The sequence below is a fragment of the Babylonia areolata genome, chromosome 10 (assembly GCF_041734735.1).
Source record: "Babylonia areolata isolate BAREFJ2019XMU chromosome 10, ASM4173473v1, whole genome shotgun sequence".
NCBI lineage: Eukaryota > Metazoa > Mollusca > Gastropoda > Neogastropoda > Buccinidae > Babylonia > Babylonia areolata.
The window spans coordinates 11,337,770-11,355,102 of record NC_134885.1 but is presented as its reverse complement, the minus strand read 5'-3'; the positions used below and the strand labels follow the sequence as shown (position 1 = coordinate 11,355,102).

Here is a 17,333-nt window from a genome sequence, read left to right as displayed (position 1 = left end):
TACATGTATGTGCGCATGCATTTGTGAATGTCAGTATATTTCAAACAGAACTGTTTCAACAAACAGGTTCTTGAAATTAAATACTTTTTCCCCATGAAATATCTATTTTAACACTGTCAGTGTATCAGCTCCTAAGTGCAACCTCAAAGCTGTACCTGCATCTGCAAGTGGCTGCCTGCTGGAAACTTGTGTTGTTTTATGGGGTTTGTGCTTTGATGGGATTTAGGGGGGCCAGTCATATTATTAGCATCAGAAGTAATGGGCATGCTCTGAAGGAATTTGTTTCACGTCTCCACAAGTCCTGTACAGTATACTTGAGTCTTCAAAATTCTGGTCTTGGCATCAGTATCCTGTAACATGGTCATCACTGCTGTTTTCTTTAACCCTTTCAGTGTCAAACCTAATTTCATGCTCAGTGACTACTATTTGCCAAGAGATGTTTTGGTCAAGGAGGGTAATAACAACAAAAAAATCCTGCATCCAAACTTTTAAAAGAAATATATATAACCTAAAATTTTCTCGAAGGGAAATGAACAAACTATCCAGTTTTGACAATTTCACATCAATAGATATTATAAATATATATTTTGTGATAGGAAAATCCCTACAATGATGTGGACAGAAATTTCCATCCTGGGGCAATTTTTTGCACGCCAGAAGGGGAGGGAAATTTTGGTCCTGGGACACTGAAAGGGTTCATGTTCTTCAGTCATGATTTTAAGGCCATCATCAACACTGTTCATAGTCCTGCAACATAACTATTGTTTTAACATCACAGGTAATTATTTACAGTAAAGGGCAGTTACACAATCTGGTGCATGTGTAATATTTACTTTCAAATATTTGTTTTTGATTAGCACAGCCAAAAAGAACAATGTGCTGTCAGAGTGATGACATTACTGTTTTAATGGTAAAACTTTCTATTCATTCTGAATTCATATAATTTCTTAAAATTTACAACAAATTTTCATTATTATTTTTTTTCTCAGTTTTGTATTGGAGAATGTCAGTATGGGTGTTTTTTTTAAAAGATTATCACAATGACACTACCTTTGAAAACTGGAAAGACTGTGTCATATAACAGCTCTCGTTTTCTATTTCATGATGACACTCTACCTGACATGCATAAACAACACAATCACTGAAACCTGAACTAAAACATACGATCAAAATGCAACTTTTTTTTTTTTTTTCTTTTTTTTTTTTTTTTAAACTACCCCATGACTTTATTCAACATCACAAATCCCCCATACACTGGTATTACCTGAGCTCATTCTGTCGTTTCAGCAGTCCATAGAGAGTCACAATAATGCCACACGCCAGAGAAGACTTGTTGCCTCTTCTTCAGCATTCAAAAGACACAACCTCCTAAGCCCTCTAATGGCTATAATAACTGAGTCATGAAATCATACTGAGTGAAAGCCTCTCTTAGAGCAGAGGCTTCCACCAACATCCGCACAGCGACAGTGCCATGAGTTTTCTGATTCCTAAAGTCTGACACAACTGTTCCATTGGCATGGAATAGGAGCAGAGCAGGGCGTGAAAGGCCACATACAGGGAGACACTTTCTCTTGTTTGTAATAATGATGATGTTGATAATGCTGTAAAGGAGATCCATTTCTGACTGGGACTGGGCAACAAGGCTGTACTGTATGCTTCTTTTCTGAACATATTCCTGCATCAATGGCCTATTAGTTACAGACAACAGCAGTGTTGGTCAAGAGAACTGAGCAACACTCCCAAAAATATCTGTGGAGTGGAAATCAAGTCTTCTCATTTAAGCCTGCAGCACACTTAACAATGAAGCTGGCCATGGAACACGATGAAACCAGATCTTATCCATTCTAAGTTTACAGTCTTCCTCTTTCCTAACAAGTTGTCCACAAAGAACGGTAAATAAATACAACTGTTGATTATTTCTGGGTTCCAAGATTATCTTGAAGAATTACAGAAAATCATTGCCATTTTTTCAAACTTGACTTTCTGAATGGATTACAAAGAAAATGCATCTAATGTTCGAAACAAATGGTCTCCACCTACTCTAACACTGAGCAGTTTCCCCATTTTACAACACAGAATGCTAAATCAAACTATCAAACACTTAATTCATCAATGTACATCATGACACAAGAACACAGTGAAAAAAACCCAACTCTATCACTAAAGTCAACATCACTCAACATCTGTGAACAAAGAAAGGGGGGTTTCAGTCAAGAACAAAAACACAGCATGATATGAAAGCAAGTCAATCCAAACATTTTGGAATCAATACTGAAAGATAAGTGAACTCAACTGCTGGATCAGAACAGCATGGTTTGCAGAGACTTTCTCATGTTGGTTACTTCTCGTTGTTGCTGCAACATAGAAGAAAAGATAGCTGAGCTATTTTATGTAAGAAAGTAATAAGTGAACTGATATTAGACACTTCTGGTACTTCAAAATGATAACAATATCAAAATACCAATATGATAAATAACACTACTATGATAAATGACCCCCCACACCAACAAAAAAAGAAGTGCTAAACATGTACTTGACATGACTCAAGTGTATAAGTAGTCGTCTCTTGGATTCAGTTAAAATGCATTACTGCATAGGCAACAATATAAAAGATTGCAGATCTGAAAAAGTAGTGGTTAAGGAAGTTAAAACATCTTAAAAAAACAAGCCTCAGCTGAGTGGAGAAGAGACGGCATCGGAGATGGTCACTTTTTTATGCCCCTTCCCATACATTCTGATACACTGATTTTATTCTTGAATCTTGATAACGGTACTGATTACTTTCTTTCTTTCCTTTTGCATTTATGGGCTGCAACTCCCATGTTCTCTCTTTACCAGTAGAGTGCCTATGTCAGCTGAAGTCCTACAACAAGTGTTGCCATAGTGCCTATAGTGTCCACTGATGTCCTGCATATGTTCTGATTTTTCCTTCATTGGAGTTTGGTTCAATTCACATAAACAGACTGAACAGTTAGTTTGATGTGTCTGGATTATAAAAATACTATTTAAATGAACATACATCAGGTAGAAGCTCCCTTTCCACTCAATAATAATTTGCTAACTGACCACGTGATACATGCATGGAAAAGGGGGTTGCATCATGTGCAAAAAAATGTGTTGAAAACTGTGTCTAGTAAAGCAAATAGTCACAGTCAGCAGATTTACACAATTCTGAAAGCTCTGCTTGTGATTATGGACAGTTTTCGCAATGGATAAGGATCTCTCTTGCCTGATGATTGGTTTGAAAACGAAGGTGGTTGACAACGACAGTGATGAAACTGACAGCCCATTTGATGGTAATTCAGTCCGTCCATCCAATCAGACAGTGTAAGTGGCTATGACTGACAGAATATGTGCAACCAGTGTTGGAAGAAGGGGAGGAGAGGGAGAGGAGTGATGTAAGATGACAGGTTGAATGCCAGCCAGAGGTCATCAAGGGGGCGTGGCTTTTGGGAAGAGTGTACTCACATTTCAAAGCAGACAGAAGGGAAATGACAGCTGCCAATGCCCCACGATTTTCACGAAACGCAGTGCTGAACCTGCACTGGCTGTGAAACGTGCTTTTTGTTTTAAACACTTTTCCCCCCCTGCTGAATCAGATGGATAACTTGTTTGAAGAGGTGGCAAGCCGGATGCACAGCAGACACTTTAATCGCCCCACATGCAACTTGAAAGGAGTGGACATCATCAAAGAACTTCATCCTCTCACTTGTAAACACTTTTCGCTGTCAAAAAGCTTGCCAGCTCAGTTTCTGAGACCGTGATTGACCTTTTACGTTGACTTTACCCACCTTTGTCATTGTTGGGGCAGTGATTTACTTACACGTCTGCACAAGCTGTGATTTGTTTTCATAAACTTAGAGCCTGTTTTAATTTCTTCTGCAGGTATAATCTGACAATAGGCATGCTATTCATAGCTGTATTTTGTTTCTTTTCTTTATGGTTGTCATTATGTTGAGGTGGAAATAGACTTTTTTGTTGCACAAAAATTACTATCTTGACTTTTCATGCCTGAACAGTTACCTACAATCAATCTAATTGGGGGGAAAAAAACCCAAAAAACCCTGAGGCAGAATCTACACTCATTTTCCTTCACAAAAACGTTTACTTTCTTTCTGTATCGCCCATAGCTTTTGTGCTAGATTTTTTTTGTGATTTATTACCCCCGAATTCTAAAAATTCCCTGGCAAGGGGAGAGCAGTTTTTTTATACAAAATTCTCTGGCACTGAACTGGTTAACTGCAAATGGGCTTTTACATTTATGACCGTTTTTACCACACCATGCACGCAGTCATACTCCATTTTCTGGCGTGTGCTTGCTGGGTATGTTCACGTTTCCATATGCCATCAAACACTGACATGGATTACAGGATCTTTAACTTGAGCAATTGGTCTTCTGTATGTTTATACAGAAGAAGGTGGTAAAGGCACTAGCAGAACGATGTGTAAGTTGATTTGGGATAAACTCCACTGTTAACCCACCAGGCACTAACACCAAGATCAAACAAAGGAACTCAGACTGAACATCCTATGTTCAAACCACACACTTCCAATCGATAAAAAACTGTGTGTGCATTCTTTAAAAAGCAGGAATAAAAAAAGCTCAGAGATTCTGAATCAACTTACCATGTCCATCAGGATTCTTTTTTGCAACAGAGCCATTTCTTTCTTTAGCTCCGACTGCACAGAATTCTGCTGGTTCGCATGACTCTTTTCCAGCTCATCCAAACCCTGTAATAGAAGCAACAATATGGTTACTTCTTCTTCATCATTCCATGTCATCTTGAAACTTTTTTTAACATCACAAAAAAGATTATGGCATTATCCTCTCACTGCTTATCCTGTATTTCACAAACACAGTCACACCCAGGCTCCTTGTGATTCAGTCAGAGCCCCTGCACCAGCAGTCCACAGGAAGTTATCACTACTGTGCTGCCACAGGGCCAAACACTAGAGGAGACCCTACGTTGCTACAGAGTTGCTTCAGTAGTTCTCAGCGGTACCTGTTCTATTCAACCCAGGACAACACAAATGCCATCATTGTCTGCCACTGACAACAATAATCATTTCGTTGAAAAGTCAGATTTGAGTGAGTATCTCCTCAAGAACAGAGACTTCCAATGTGACATTCCAGAACACAGTCCCCTTGAATCTGCCAGCAGTGAAGACTTTGACACTAATCTAACCACAGGCGTGGCATTTATTTTTATATCTTATAAAATCGTCTTCAATCTCCATTTTCAAAATCTTCTTTCTTCTCATTCGTTAGATGGACAATCCACAGTCTCCGCGATAAAGGCAGCTTTACACTGCAGATCCTCAACACAGCTGTAGAGCTTCCAGGTCCAGTTTACAAAGAAAAGAATCCATGGCATTAAAAGCTAATCTTGGAAAAAATTCTGTAAAATGTCCAGTTTGATAGTCATACAAATACACTCAGACAGAAAACAAGAAGAAAACACTGTCACTGCACTGTGGCAACACACTCTCCCCAGGGCAAGCAGCCTGAATTTCACACAGATGTTTGACAAATATTCAATTCCATTTCTTGGTTTTGGCTGGGGAAAAGAACAACAGCAAGATTGTAAAGAATCAAATCTGCAGTTGTCAAAACTGACATTATGTGGATATAAGTGATCTGTTAAACACCAAATCTGGAGTGTTAAGATTGAAAAAGGCTTTGATTGATATCAATACTTATATAGCGCATATCCTTGGTCAGAGACCAAGCTCTTAGTGCTTTACAAATAGTTATTTCACAACAGCCTGCTATCTGGGTAGAGCCAAATGACAGCAGCCTTTAGGCGCTCATCAATCTTTTCCTGCGTCATTCAGTCAGGCTTCAGTTACACACAAGCACACTCGCATGCACACACACACACACACATTTTACTGTGAAATTTTGCCACAGACAACTCTTGGTGTCATGATCAGTCCATCGTCTAATCAAAATGACTATAAAGAGATAAAGAGAGAGAATGATAAATACAAGAAAGGATAGAGGATTTTTTTAAAATTGAAATATCCAAACTCAATACCACTGCTATCACTTCATAACTGACAAAAATGGTGAAAAAAAACCTCTGCAAATTTGAAATCACAAAAATCAGAGAGATACTGACCCGTACAAATTGCTCGTTCAGCTGTCGAATGGTCTTCAGCCTCTGTCCCTGGATGACCCTCGTCTGTTGAAACACTTTTTGCTGCTGCTTAAAAAGATTCTGAATAACACACAAAATTGATTTCTTAAAAAGAAAATATGCATTCCTTCCTGTTCAATTCTGTTCAAATAATCAAGATAAAAGATATGTCCCTGTGGAATCATGTTACTTTTACAATCAGAACGCTGGCTCTGTGCTCAAATATTAAAGGCAATACTGATTTGCAAAAAACTCGAAAAAGATATTTTCTCTTGTTCATTCTTTTTCTTGTCCGTCCATTGTACTACACCTGTTGCAAGAATTTCTGCTGCACTTGAATAATTGCACACACACATCAAGCACGCATATAAGTCCACACACAAAGACGCACACACAAAGAATGTTCTTGCACACTCACACACATACTTATGATACTAACAAAATACACACGCACAAAAATAAGTATTCTCACGGTAAGTTTTTCCTCTTGCTCTTTCATTTTCTCAATATCAGTATTCCACTGTGCAAAGACAGACTCTGCCTGCCTGCAGTATTCCTCTTGAAGTTTGGTCCTGAACAAATGAAATACACAATGTAACACACACACACACTTAACTGTGCAGTCAAATGTCCATGTTAAAATAATAGAAAACAAAAATATTCACTGTAATGGGTAAAACCGTAAAGAAAGCAAAAAACACCAGCAAAGAAGGCATGTAGATGAACCAACAAAAAATGAAGAACTGTACTCAATGACTTGCATGCAAATGAGCCGAAAAACAAGAATGCATTATCACTGCATTTTTACTGTCTAAAAAATTACAAGTCAATCTCAAGTAAGTGTAACAGTACAGGCATTAACATTTCCGATGCTTCAAGAGTTAAAAACACACACACACACATCCTTTATTCCTTTTCATTCAAGTACTTTCCATTTATATGTGTACAAAAAGGTGTTTTTTTTACAACCCAAGCAGCAAGTTATCATTTTTTGCTGACCATGACATGTCATTTTTTTATTTTTTTTTTTTTTTAGTGATAAACACTCTGAAATCATCCCCCACACAAAACACAACAAGACAATACAAGCAGCCTGCAATGGCAAGTGTGAAAACAGTCAATGCTTTTTAAAATGGTGATTTTTCAACGTCTCTACCTCTCTGACTGCTGTCCCTTCCAGATCTGCTCCACTCTCTTGGCTGTAGTTTTTAGCGATGACTGTGTGAACTGCTCCAGACGTTTCTTTTTCTCGCCTATCGTCTTTGATATGTCAGCTGTAAGTAATCCAATAGTACACCTGACAGGAAGTAACCTGACATTCTAAAATAAAAACAATGATATATCCTTTCATCAAAATAAATCTTCATCTTACTTGTATATCACTATATGTCCCACTATTTTTCTTCCATGTTTATTAACACAAACACTTTTTTTCTTCAATATGACAAATGTTTTTAGTATTTAAATGCCTGTTTGTGTAGAAGAATGCCAAGATCTCAATTGTTTTGTTGTCTTACTTTGGAATTCTGTAACTTCATTTTTCAGCATGATGTAATTGGTAATCTGGTTGATGTCTCAAGAAAAAAAAGAACAACTGATAACATGGCAAGATTTCGTCACATTCAGGCAAGGTGCTGTTGGAAAACAGCAGCTGTTGGAAAGAATGGTTGAAAACTTTTCAGGCCAATTTTTCATAATAATCAAATGAAATGAAGGTATGATCAAAGTAACAAGGTCAATGCCAAGCATCTTCTTATTTTGTCTAAAGATTAGATAAATTACGGTCAGTTTGGGATCACCAGAGCATTTTTTTCTCTATTCTCAGTTTCCTACAATTAAAATGACATCCATCAAGATGTCTTCTTTAACCATGACGTTGTTAAAAAAAACGAAACCAGAAAATGAAAGAGGAAACACTGGCATATGACTAATAAGCAGATTCAAGCAAACAATATGAATGTAACTGGAGGGATATTTGAGAAGGCCCAGGTTGCCAAAGGAGGCAGAAAGGGATATTTATCCTTACCCATTATTTTTGAAAATGACCCATTGATTCTGTGGTGAACAGTTCAAATGACCCACAGTGTTGAACCAAACCTTAACCTGTAAGTTTACACTTATGATGGTTAACTCACTCGGGACGACAAGTTTTCTCCCTTGCTTTTCCCCACAGACGGCCCATTTGTAAGGGTTAGGAAAAAAATTAACAAAAAATACAAAATACTGTGTAAGAAAATGAAACTTTCAGAACTGGTTTATTACGTGTTGAGCTATTACATGTAAAAAAAAAAATCAAATTTCTCATCTTATTTTTACAGTTTTGCCATATGTAGAAAATACTGCCAATTTTTCACCCCGAATCACCATACCCATGCTCGCTTTCTGCATTAAATTCGCTTTCTTCTTCGCCATCATCCACCTCTTCAATGTCCGACCCTTCAGTTTGTAGCATTTCAAGTACTTCGGCAACCCTAAAACATTGCCGTCACTGCCTTGTTCGCTTCACAACATTCCGAGAAGAGGCCGCTTTGCTAACAGGCTGGCACGTGAGCAGACGACCGGTCAGTGACTTTGTCAGCATGTGTGCGAGACAGGCCACACATCCCATATTAACCAATCATACTGTTCGATTGTGGAGTGACCCAGAATAGCCCACTCTGCTTGGCTAATCACAAAATCACGTGTACAGCGCATGATGGAATTTTACTTTTGGAGAATGCTATTCCATTCCTTCGTCCGAAACCGAATACGTTTTGTGAAGGAATGCGTGAGCATTCCTTCGTCTGGAAAGAGTTAAAGCAATACCACCTTTCACATACATATATCTATGTAGACAGAAAGATCTCCCAGCACATACCAATGGGATTTCACCTTCTGACCTCTGGGACAGAAGTCCAGTGCTCTAACAACTCCACTAACTTCAATCAACTACATCTACCTTCGCCAACAAATTTACTGTCTCCATATCCATTTATCCAGGATGAAAAGTAATGAATATGACCATTACAACTACAAGTCAATAATGAAAACACTGAAAGATGTATGGAAAACCCAAGAGAAACTGAACTAAAAGACATGTCAAAAACATAGAAAAAAATACCACACACAAAATATGAATGCATCATCAATACAAGAAGAAATAAAGAATAACCATGCATAAAGAAGAAACAAAGCACATGTTTAATTATGTTAACAGTGTACTGTTACAAGTCAATCATGAAAACAATGAAAGATGTAAAGAAAACCCAAGAGAAATTAATGTAAAAGACATATCAAAAACATAGAAAAAACAACAACAAATGAAACTGATAAATGCATCATCAATAAAAAAAAAAATCAAAAAAATCATGCATAAATAAAAAGCGAAGCACACATGTTTAATTATGTTAATGGTGTTCTGGTCTTCCCAGTTCAAATTAGCTATTTTTACCTCCAAAAACTTCCAACATCTTCTGCATTTCAGACCTTCAAAAGAAGAAAATAACGAACATGTTGAAAACCATGAAAGTACTGAAAAAAGGCATGTTAGATGCCCCAATTCACATACTTCAAACCACACTAAGAAATGCTGCAAGATTTAAGTGTATGTTAACAAGATTTTCAACACACTTTTAATAAATTTGCGCAAGTTCTACCAGCCACAAATTCTAAAAACAAAGTAACCAAAAACCTACATGAAACATATATTGCATAGTAATGAATCTGTACAGGCGTTAAAAAACAACAACAACAAAACAAACAAACTCAACATTGCCTAACCCAAGCCTGGATGAGAAAGATGGGTATGGCAAAATGTTGATGAATTGAGGTAATGGTCAACATGTAAAAACTTTCCTGTAATTTGCAAAAGCAACAGCCACTAGGAAGATGTTTTTTTTTTTGTGGTACTTCACTCAGAATGGATCTGTGGATTCCCAATTCTAACAAAGTAGAAAACAAAAACAAAAAACCCCACTCTGATCATTTGTTTCACATGTCTTAATTTTCAGCTCAATTAGTACATTATTCCCAATTAAACTTACACATTACCTTAGAGTTAATGCTTCTGAGTTCTGATTAAATACGCTTTTCTTAAAAATCTATTTCAGATATATGTAACTAATTATATCTTTTTGCCATTTCTATTTAGTCCCTTCATTTGTCACTGAGCTCTCCTTCAATGCACTCACATATTTTGATGTAAGTTAAGAAGCTGACAAATGAACCGCTTCAGCTGTATAGTATACAGCTGAGGCACCTCTATATGTGATGCAAACAGATTGCGTCATGTTCACAACAGCTGATACTGTAGATCTTGACTGGTCCATTCCAGTGACAGTATATATTATTCCAAATGGATGAAGTCCATCCTCCAACAAATGAGCATTTATTCTAGGACAAACAGTAACACCCTGTCTACAATGCAAATGTGTCATAGACAAATCTCATGAACTTGCTCTTGACTAAGAGAACAAAGTAGTATCATTGTGATCAGGACTGGATATTTATACTGACCAATGAAAATGAAAATGGAAACGAGACATGTGCAATTGTTGAAATATACACAGGTTTGGGAAGCACTGATTCAGATTCAGGTGTCGTGACAAAATTGTCTAACAGACACCATTACAACATGACACATGTTCGTGTCAAGTCTCTCACAACTTTAACTCATAAACACCAGCTGAATTATGTGGCAACACATGTAGTTTATCTTGCATGCAGAGGTCTGAAGTGTGAGGTTGTCTTCGTCAACCACAAAGCTAAATGGCTTGTGTTTCTGCACTCTTTATTCTGATATGCATGTGTAGTGCTGTCTGATGCTAACTGAGTGTTATCATTTTGTCTTTACTGTTTGCCCTGTTGATAAAGAAAGCTGCAATGTACAGCATATTCAACTTCAAACTCATACCCAAAGTCTCCACTTGGTCCACAGTCCTCTTCCTCAAATGCTCGTTTCTTTCCTGTTCGTCCAGCCAGGATTCCTTTAGAATCTTCCATGTCTAAAAGAATAAAACACAAAATGAATCCTAAATAAAATCAAACCAATATTTTACACTGTTAACAATTGTAGGAACAGACCCAAGGTAACAAATATACATGTTATGTTACAATTTACAGGGGGTTGATGTTTCGTCTGCTATACCTGAAAGTTGATCAACACCATAAAACTGTATGCAAAAGCCAACAGTGCAGTCCTCATTCAAGGAACTGTTGGCAACTGGTTCCACACATCAGGTGGGGTCCATCAAATCTGTCTTCTATCTCTTACACTCTTTAACATCTTCCTGGAATGTATGAAAGATGCTCTGGAAGGCTGCTCTGACATTGGAGGACATACCATCACAGATCTCTGATTCGCTGATGATATTGATATGCTGGCTGACAGTGAGGAAGAACTAGCGAATCTGGTGAACTGCTTAGATGAAACATCAATCAAGTACGGAATGGAGATCAGTGATGAGAAGATGAAACTCATGACAAACAGCAAAGACCCAGACAAGACCAGCATCAATGTTAGCGGTCATCAGCTGGCAACAGTGAAGCAGTTTATGTACCTTGGTGCCATCGTCAGTGAAGAAGGGCCCAATGCTGAAATACTGGCAACAGCTGCACAGACTGTAACAGCACTGGCAAGACAAAGCCCTCATAGAAAGACAAGAACATCAGTCTGCGAACTTCTTCGTTCATGGACTGCAACTCCCACTGTTCACTCATATGTACACGAGTGGGCTTTTACGTGTATGACCGATTCTACCCTGCCATGTAGGCAGCCATACTCTGTTTTCCAGAGGTGTGCATGCTGGGTATGTTCTTGTTTCCAAAACCCACCGAAAGCTAACATGGATTACAGGATCTTTAATGTGCGTACTTTATCTTCTGCTTGCATATACACGCGAAGGGGGCTCAGGCACAAACAGGTCTACACACATGTTGACCCACCAAGCGCTGTTACTGAGATTCAAACCCGGGACCCTCAGACTGAAAATCCAACGCTTTAACCACTCAGCTATTGTGACCATTAATGTGAAAACAAAGCTGAAGCTCCTGTATGCACGGGTTCTCTCCATTTTCTTGTAGTTGTATGCATTTGAGCCCTGGACTCTTACAGCAGAGCTTCAGAGAAGGATCCAGACAGTGGAAATGAGGTGCGTCAGGATGACACTTTGGCATCTCCTACAAAGACAACATAACAAATGAATAAGTAAGAAAAAAATATCAAACAGCACATAGGGTCAGTATAAAAACTTCCTGACCACAGTGAAAAATAAGAAAATGAGGTGGTATGGCCGCGTGACAAGATCCGACAGGCTCTCCAAGACATCCTTCAGGGAACAGCGCAATGGAAAAGGAGATGAGGCAGAGACCAAAAGTGGGCAGACAACATCTGAGTAGACAGAGAGGAGCTTTGCTGTAATTCAGGCCCTAACACATGAGTGCCAGAAATGGAGAATGTTGGTGATGTATTCAGCAGTGCAAAGCCCCCACGACCAAACCAAGTTTCTGGGCCAGTGGACCCGAAATCACTTTCATTAAAGAAATCTGTCAGAACAGTGGAGAATGCATGACCTTAATCAAAACTCCAGCATTCTTTTATGATTTAAATATTCTAAAGCCATCAAGTTTGTGTTTAGTTTTAATTCTTTATAAGATGGTCAATTTTATCAACATGAATTAATCATTTCTATAGTAGTAGTAGTAGGGACGGTGTCTGGTTACACCTAGACCGCGAGGTCTAATGTTTGTCCCCTCTTAGTTTTGGTATTGATTGTTTTTCTGTAGGTCGGTCGTGCCTAATGGGGTTTCTACTCATCATAGCCATAAAATAGTTCTCCTAGCTGGGGCAGTTTGTCAATCAGGTTCTTGAACTCATTCACAGATTTTGCAAATTTAACTGTAGACTTTCTAATCTGGCAAAACAGGCTATGCTTCTCATTTACCATATTAATATAGTACACTGAACGCTAAGTGAACAAATAAAATCAACTACATGACTACTTATCAATCATTCCAGTTTGTCATGAAAGGACCCCAGAATGAAAACTCTCACAAAACAATTAAGTAGAAAACACACATGCACACACACATACATGCACACAGAGCAGTAAACATAAATCTTTATCAAATGAATGTGAGAGCACAAGAGGTACACATACACACAAATGCACACGTTTTCCATGCACATGCATGTTTTGCACTGTATGCAGGCATGTATTATATATATCCCTATCTGTGTGTGTGTGTGTGTGTGTGTGTGTGTGTGCGTGCAGCGCTATGTGTGTCAGTCTGCTCCATCATCTGCTGCAAATTATCACAATATTTTTCTTAGCAGTCAGTTTCACTCCAGCTTGGACAAATGAATATGCACTTTATGACTGATCTTTGCAGATAAAATTACCCAGATACAGATTTTAATATTTTGGAAGGAATATTTTTTACTTTATGTACATTGAGATGAATAGCTGGGACTGACCTTTGTGAATACACAATTATTGAGATTGATCATTTTGATCTTTACCTTGATTTTGGGTATTACGGAAAAAGAAGCAACTTAAATATTTAAGCAGTTATGTCTTAGAAATTATTTTATGCTTTGTAATATAACTGATGAATTCAGCGTCGAAAGTTCACAAAATGCAAAGCTTTTTGATAAGCTTAACCCCCTGATTTTTTTTATTCTTTTTTTTTTTCTCTCACCAAGTTGCCAACATACCGTCGTCAAGATTTGGACTGCTTCCTCCACTTTTCGGAGAATATTTATCAGCAACATTCTGAGGGTTTCTTCTCTGAGGTGGAGTCGATGGATCTTCACGCTGAACCTTTTTGGTTTGTCGTGGCATCTCACTGTTCAGATTTCTAACTGGACAGGCAGCCCAGCATAAGAACGTACCCGTTGCTCAACTCCTCTCAACCCAGCGAACCAGACGACATTTAAGTTTTCACGCGGGTGATCGCTTAGTTCGTTGATAAACTGAGGCCGCTGAAATCGACTATAAATAAAGAAAATGATAAATCATGGACACAACAAATGGATGAGATAATAAATTTATGAAGAAGACAAGGAAAAAAAATGTGTTTTGGGCTTTTCAAAAGGGATGACAAACAGGGTAAAATCACATGGAATAGATCTTTCTCAAAAGTTTAAGTGTACTGACAAAGCACTCCATGCCCACAGCATCAGATCTACTTTTCACTGGAAGAAAAAGAATAAAAATCTATATATATATCGCATGGAAATTATTTTTCAGATATACAACATAAGTCACAGCAAATGAAAAAAAAAACAACCAGAAAAAAAACAATTGTCATAACATGGTCTGGGGGGGAGATTATGGGAATCGTCGCGTCCGGTCGGCCAGGTTCAGTCTTTTACTGATTAATTTGTGTTTCCTTTGTAGACGAAAAATATAAAATTGCTTGCGAATTAAACATTAATCTTTCTTCTAAGAAAGTAACCAGGAATAAAAGCATTGTTATGTTAAAATTTTATCACATTAATTTCTCAAAGTACCCTACAGAGAATGTCGCGATCTGTCTCAGCACGCCCGTCGGATTGCCCGCTCACGAGTACAAGGACATGGTCAGGTAGCAATACAACTGTATTTAGTTCCTCAGTGTGGGCAGGTCGCGAAAAAAAGCCAATTTCAACTTCTTATGCTCACACGGTAAGTTATCGATAATCACAAAATTTTAAAAGACATCTGGTTTGACTTTGATGGTCCAAGATAATTGTAACTGGGTCTACTTAGACTGAGACAAGACTGATAACGACATAGCACAAAGAAGGCCGTGAGGCCTTGTGGTAATCATAAATGAGACGGGGCGTAAAAAGCCGTGAGGCTACGATGATCAACATCAGCCCCTAACCTGAACCTGAACCCCGGGTGAACCTGAGTTGAGTCATATACCCTGATGTGCATTTTTATCACTAGTATGAACAAAAGCACGGCGGTCCCCGCTTCTCAGTCTCCCGACCGGCTCACATACACTCTTTCTAGTCAGTCCATGGCGCGACTCTTCAGTCGGCTTTAGTTGCCACTGAAACTCCATCGGTTTTTTTGCAACGAAGTAAGCCTGAGCTTTGGTTATGTTTGCATTGCATGTTTCCATGTTTGAATGTTTAGCCAATTTCAACTCTTGATTGATATTGTGGAGCGGGCTTCTCTGCACTGATGCGCGCATTGCCATAACTGACGGCGATGCTGGCTCGCCATTTACATTGTTAGTTTGTCATTTTATCAGGATCAGGATTTGGGGCGTTGTTAAACCGAGTTAGCCATTTTTGGTTTTTTATGCCCCTTCAGATTTACTGCTTTTTATTGTTGGTCAGCTGAGGTCGTTGCCGGACTAGCAGTCAGTCATTTTATCTGTCACTGAAAATCGTATTTTGTTTTTGCCGGTCAATAACTCATCATTGGTGTTTATCAATGTGGTTCTTAAAAGTATTTATACTACCTGTGCACGTTTGATATTATTTGTTAATTTGTTTCAATAATTTGTTACTCTGTTACTAAATATAAAGTTTCTGAGATTTTTTCTGCCGGAATACTGTTCAAATATTTTATCTGTGCTGTTTCTTGTAGTGTCTGCCTTCTCTGTAACTGATCATCAGTGTCGTGGAAATGACTTTTATGAAGCATGTGAGATAGGGGAGAGTGGAGGGTGGTAACTAATTTTGAGACTGCGCAAAGGAAATCGACAGCTTCGAGGACCACGCACGTGTGACGGAAGTGAGTGGCGGGTTCATAACCACCGGATAGATTCAAACCCAATCACTTCTGTATCAGAGGCACGTGTCACTTCAAGATTTTTGTCGGCACCTGGCTGTGTCAAACTCAGAGCTGAATGTGCAACATTTTTTCGATGTAGCTAGATCCGCAACGTTCCGACTTCTTTCTCGAATCGATCCATTTCACTTGTTCTTTCAGCCTCTGCAGTTGACACAATCCACCCAACGACGAAGCATTGTACTGTAGAAATCAACAAATTAACTAAAAGAGATAGTCCTGATGTGGGTAAGTGATGTGAAACAAACATCTTTGAGTTGTGGGGCACGCCACGAACATTTCAGGAATCAATCATGTCGTGTGTGTGTGTGTGTGTGTGTGTGTGTTTTGTTTTGTTTTTTTCACCCACGTTTTCTGAGGGCATTTGGGGAAATAACTCTTCGTCGACGCATGACCTTTTAACTCATCGTCCCCCTTGAGATGTGAACAGTCTTATGATTTCAGAACAATAGACCAAATTACAATCACTCAGGCTCGTGTTGCATTTAGATAATACTTCATAGTAATGAATTTGCCTGTATATTCGTGTATTTGAATGAGCTGACATGCCAACACTTTAAATTTCTCTTGTCATCCCATGGGTCTTGAATCATTGCTTTGATGATGTTCGAAAAATTCATCCGCGTTGTGAGACGTTACTTTAAAACACCTAAATTATATTTGAGCTTACCCAATCTGTGGTTAGCACTAGCAAAATCTCGATGCTTCATGAACACAATATCACGAGCATTTTGTCCTTGTTACCAGACGGAAAATGTCAGTTGGGCACTATATTCTTTTGCGGAACCAGAATAACTGGGTAGCCATTTTGCAGTTCTGAATGAAACGGAGGATCTATGCTTCAGGTAATTTTTCATAGTTTGCGATTGTTTGAAATTATGTATGTAGAAGTGAGTGATCAGTATGGCTAAAATGGTTTATTGTCTGCCTGTTTCTGACGTCGCGAGCCACTTGGTGATGGCATCTGTCTTCCAGTATCAATCAAGTTAGTAGTCTGTCGTTAGCGTAGCGAAGGCAACCCATAGGAAATTGTGATGACAGAATGAGCAGCTCGTTTGTCTTCTTCTCATTGCAAACTTTTGCACACTCTTTAAGATAAAGGAGAAATGCTTGACAGTGATAGTTAATACCGATGATCACACTAACAGCATTTAAAGTGAATCTGTATATGTCTTCACATTATTCTTTATCATTTCAGTAATTCTGTGAAGGGGGGGGGGGGGGGGATCCTTCCTGGATGCCCTACAATATTTGCATTAAGCAAATGTGAAGGCCGAGAGAACAATGTAACGAAGGGACATAACGCACACGTTGCCTGTTGATGTTTTTGTAGTCTCCGTTTGAATAGATGTTCCGAAGAGTCGAAACGAGATGCGCTTTGGTTATTTTTTTTTAATAGTTTTAGCCTGTAGATTTTGAAGAGTAC

General features: G+C 38.5%; 1 protein-coding gene across 1 annotated transcript; it reads right to left on the bottom strand.

Moving 5' to 3' along the window:
* Positions 1 to 847: 847 nt before the first annotated feature.
* On the bottom strand, positions 848 to 14,776 carry LOC143286449 (synaptonemal complex protein 3-like). The gene is made up of 9 exons (XM_076594019.1): positions 14,637 to 14,776; positions 13,834 to 14,110; positions 11,032 to 11,122; positions 9,571 to 9,605; positions 7,297 to 7,414; positions 6,613 to 6,712; positions 6,123 to 6,221; positions 4,627 to 4,731; positions 848 to 2,354 (listed from the first exon to the last, which is right to left on the bottom strand). Exons 2-9 carry the CDS (start codon positions 13,958 to 13,960, stop codon positions 2,301 to 2,303), a joined length of 729 nt encoding a protein of 242 aa, XP_076450134.1. The 5' UTR covers positions 13,961 to 14,110; positions 14,637 to 14,776; the 3' UTR covers positions 848 to 2,300.
* Between the last annotated feature and the right edge of the window lie 2,557 nt (positions 14,777 to 17,333).

Coding starts and splice junctions, on each gene's coding strand:
- LOC143286449 (XM_076594019.1), bottom strand. CDS start 13,960: ATGCCACGACAAACCAAAAAGGTTCAGCGTGAAGATCCATCGACTCCA. Junction 11,123..13,833: donor CAGTCCAAATCTTGACGACG/GTATGTTGGCAA, acceptor TTATTCTTTTAG/ACATGGAAGATTCTAAAGGA. Junction 4,732..6,122: donor TGAACGAGCAATTTGTACGG/GTCAGTATCTCT, acceptor CTTCTATTACAG/GGTTTGGATGAGCTGGAAAA.